The sequence below is a fragment of the Rasamsonia emersonii genome (assembly GCF_000968595.1).
Source record: "Rasamsonia emersonii CBS 393.64 chromosome Unknown ctg1118621760912, whole genome shotgun sequence".
Classification (NCBI taxonomy): domain Eukaryota; kingdom Fungi; phylum Ascomycota; class Eurotiomycetes; order Eurotiales; family Trichocomaceae; genus Rasamsonia; species Rasamsonia emersonii.
Window position 1 is genome coordinate 1 of NW_013562695.1, and position 3,945 is coordinate 3,945.

General features: G+C 49.3%; 5 protein-coding genes across 5 annotated transcripts; 3 read left to right on the plus strand and 2 right to left on the minus strand.

Annotated features, from left to right (window-relative positions):
• Positions 1 to 1,058: 1,058 nt before the first annotated feature.
• Positions 1,059 to 1,520, plus strand: T310_8777 (uncharacterized protein; the record flags this gene model as incomplete). The annotated part of the gene is made up of 1 exon (XM_013468534.1): positions 1,059 to 1,520. A coding segment is annotated over one exon (462 nt), but the record flags the coding sequence as incomplete, so codon positions are not given.
• On the minus strand, positions 1,095 to 1,646 carry T310_8778 (Bax Inhibitor family protein; the record flags this gene model as incomplete). Its single annotated transcript, XM_013468535.1, has 1 exon — positions 1,095 to 1,646. A coding segment is annotated over one exon (552 nt), but the record flags the coding sequence as incomplete, so codon positions are not given.
• Positions 1,521 to 2,051, plus strand: T310_8781 (uncharacterized protein; the record flags this gene model as incomplete). Its single annotated transcript, XM_013468536.1, has 1 exon — positions 1,521 to 2,051. A coding segment is annotated over one exon (531 nt), but the record flags the coding sequence as incomplete, so codon positions are not given.
• On the minus strand, positions 1,647 to 2,300 carry T310_8783 (Bax Inhibitor family protein; the record flags this gene model as incomplete). The annotated part of the gene is made up of 1 exon (XM_013468537.1): positions 1,647 to 2,300. A coding segment is annotated over one exon (654 nt), but the record flags the coding sequence as incomplete, so codon positions are not given.
• Positions 2,301 to 3,030: 730 nt separating this feature from the next.
• On the plus strand, positions 3,031 to 3,372 carry T310_8786 (uncharacterized protein; the record flags this gene model as incomplete). Its single annotated transcript, XM_013468538.1, has 1 exon — positions 3,031 to 3,372. A coding segment is annotated over one exon (342 nt), but the record flags the coding sequence as incomplete, so codon positions are not given.
• Positions 3,373 to 3,945: the final 573 nt, after the last annotated feature.

Consider the following 3,945-nt stretch of genomic DNA (forward strand, 5'->3'; position numbering starts at 1 on the left):
CTGCGGTGTGGGCGACTGGGCCCCCGACGGCACGCCAGCGCAGAACAACAGCCGATATGGAGCTGATAATGCCAGTCCGGCGAGCAGCCTCCATTCTCAGACATGGGGCGTGTGGTCACTGACTATGTTCTCATCGATAATCTGTGGCATAATAGTTCTGATGATATGAGATGAGCACGAGCATGTTTGATACCACCCCTTTGCACTGGATGGTTTTGGCTGTTGTTGCTTTCTTTTTTTTCCCCCATAAGGCGCAACTCTGGTGTTTAACTGTGTTGTTCCATTGTATATATATTTGTTCTTACGGGGATGGGATTGGACCTGTATCCATCGTTAATTTTTTTGTTTATCCTCCGGTTTCCCTTCTGCAGGACATATTTTGGATACGTATACTTGGAAGGCTTCTTGCTCTAGTGTAGTGACTACTACATATTGAGTTGAGTGCCTGCTTATTCAACTGGGCGCGAGGGATACCCATCCTGTGGCGCGTTGTCAGCGTACAGCAGTCCGAAAAAAAATTGCTTTTTTTTTTCTCACTATCATGTGAGCCTGCATTCTTTTTGGCACCTCTTTTTTGGGATTATTCGACTGGAAATAATATGTTGCTTTTTATCGACTGCTTGGTCTGTCGGTGTCTCACATATTCATCCTGTTTTGCTGTAGGGCAAAAAGAAAGGCAGGAATGAATACTTGTATGTGGTAGTACGATAGTAGGTACTCTCGAACAGGAAAGGGGTCTTGATTACAAAGGACAAAAATTTATTTACGAGAAAAGCATCGTCTCTTGTTCTCATTCTCGCTCAGTAAGATGTAGATTTGTTTCTTCCTTTTTTCTGTCTCAATCAATCAACCAAGCCTTGGTATGTATGTACAGTTTACAAACAGAAATAGCCACCGATCAGTTAGCTAGCTAGCCAGCCAGTCCAGATAAAACATAGCAAAGGCGATATAGGATAGAGTATGTTGTCACATCATGAGCAGCAATGGTAGTAATGATACAGAGCAAAAAAGAAGAGAGAAGAAGAGGGAAAGAGGAAAGGAGATGGGTCTAGCTATAGGTGAGATCTTTTTTAAATCATCTGGTCAACCGCCATTTATCTCCGGTTCTGACGCTGCATTCCCAGGATCTGGACCATCCGGACGAAGATGTTGATGAAGTCGAGTTCCAGGCTGATGCTCTCATTCACCGGGTCCTTCTTGATAATGCCCCTCTGGGCGAGACGGGCGTGGTGCAGGATCCGCTGCACATCATACAGGGTGAAGCCGCCGAACACGGCGAGACCGCCGTACAGCCAGATCCGCTCAGACCACATCAGGGTGCGCGCAGCGGTCGCAGGAAGGACCAGAGGAGCGAGGCCGGAGAGGGCGACGAGAGTGACACCGGCCAGCAGAGGACCGCCCAAGTACAGGTACTTCTCCTGCTTGGCCGTGGCACCGACAAACGCGATCGAGCCCATCATTCCCACCGTGTAGAGACCAGCACGAGCAAGGAGAGCGGGAGACAGGAACATCAGAGGTGACAGGAGAGCGGCCTGGGTCACGTTGAAGCCAGTCCACAGACCGTATTTCAGCATGTAGCTACAAGATGGCATCTCGTTAGAACCGATTCCACATTCACCAACCCTCTGAGGATGCGATGGCGTTACTTACTTCTCAGGAGGAGTGTACATCGTCCCGTACATCGTACCAACACTGGCAACCAGGCCCAATCCGACAACAGCCCATGGGTTCGCAGCCATCAGACGGAAGGTCCATCCGTTGGTGTGCAGCGCCCGAGCGGCAATGGCGATAATACCAACTCCAAGCCCAGTGTGCAGGAACGTCTGGTTCAGATATTCTCGCTCATACGGAGGCATTCCACCATCCTCGCGGGTCTCGCGGTTGAAGATCAGGTTCGCAGCCAGCATCGTTCCGCCCACGATGGCGGCTCCGTACAGGATCTTCTGGCTCAGGTTGCCTGCTTGGGGCACCTGGTAGGTCTCCTGCATGTACGTGCGGCGGAAAGCATTCTGGAAGGTCTGTCTGGATCGGCTGAGGATCAAGGACGATGACAGCACAGGGCCCGACGATGATTTCGGAGATGGCGAGGTCTTGAAAGGCCCGTTGTGGATGAATCGCACGTTGAGGTTCGCGGATCTGGGGGCCTGCTTGAGCGCCGCAGACACGGCGAACGGCCGTCTCAGCATGAAAGCCATGGCTGCACTGCTATGCTGTGACAGCTGTCTTTCAAGCGGTGATGAGAAAAGAGATGGAAGGGAAGAAATCCGAGATCGGGATGATGAGAGAGGTTTAGTATGATATCAAAAGCGATCGATTATTCCGTCAGCGGAGTGACCGGAATGACGTCCGCTTCGGCAACCCGAACGTTCCAGAAGTGCCATGGTTCAGAGCACGTGATGCTGACTCATCTGCGTGGGATTATGTAATCCGATGAAGCACATTCCTGCCAAATGCGTGAAATAGTCATGGTTGCATATGGCTAAATCTGGACATCAGCTCAGGCAGAAGTCTCACGAGCTATCGATAACCTGTTTGGTCGGACATATTTGTCTGACTTTATTTTGTCTTCGAGACATTTGCTCCACAGCTGTCCAGTAAAATTGCCGCCGCTTTTTTTCTTGTGACTGCATATCATCTCTCAAAATGTCGTATTTAGAAACCGTCCATCTCTCTCACCTGCCGAGCAATCTCCCTGTTCATGTTGCGGTCTATCGAGATTTGAAGAATGCAAGTTTTCTTAGGGAACAACTTATTTCCTGCAACTCCGAATTTGAGTATGCCTTTGTCGATGCTAGCATGGTACGCCGCTCGACCATAGATATATAGACACCCCTCTATGTTCGTCCTGGTCTTCTAATGCAACCATAGGTACTGTCAAGAACACATATCCTTGCCGCTGTGTTTAGGGCAGTGAATGACTACTTAAACGGGCGGCTAAAGTCTCGTAATGTTCATTCTGAGATCGTCTTCTCTCTAGGTCCCAGCAACAATGTCTGTCCTTTTTTTCGTGGAGACTACCAGCGGAATTAAACTGACCCGATCCAGATTGCCGACTCCTTTCGCAAGTTTGGCCTGACTGATTCCACCAAAGATTTGCTTGTGGTGAAAGTCTCTGTGAATCCGGACATCACCCACGATTCAGTAGCAGATCATCTGGGAAAAGTGGTTGAAGGAACCCCGGTACCTTTCAATGACGAGACGCTCTCGACTATCTCTGATGTGGGCAAGATCCGTAAAGCATACAAAATCAGCCCCCCAGCGACGAAATCTGCCCCTGGAGGAGCTGCCACCCACGTGAATGGCAGTCTCGATGATACCAGGAGAGATTTGGAAGTCTCAGTCCTGGGCGCAATAGCATTACGAGGAGCATAATGATCATTTTAAGGCTGTTAATCTTTTTTTTGTGGTTTTGACAGCTCGCTACTATGAAATTGTGCAGTTCTTATCGGTCTTCGCTGCCAGACAAGGAAGAAAACTCGTGAAATACCTGGCTCCTGGCGGCATTTTTGGAAAATGGTGCTCATTTCATGCTTCGATCAACATGGGACGACAATCATGGCGGGGATGCGCGCATCATTATTCCAGCTAGATACCTACGGAGACATGATACCCGGATGCTCGAGCATGTGTAAGTAATATCAACACAGTGCTCGCTACACGCGCTGGTTTTCTTAATCCTCTTCTGCGAGGAAGTGCCATAGATAGAGACTGCAACGATGGTCTTTGCTAGAAAATTCGAACCAGCATATAAAAAAGCTCACACCAGGGGTCCTCCCTCCCGGGACCCGCAGATGCTACGAAAACCCCCGCCTATGCTTTTGGCGGGCAGGGATTTTACTACCACTTTTTTTTTTTGGTGGAAATTTGCGTCAGAAACCAGAGGCATTCGAACCAAGGCCGTTTATCTGGATGTTAGTAGGTGTAAGAGACTTAGGCTACTAACCA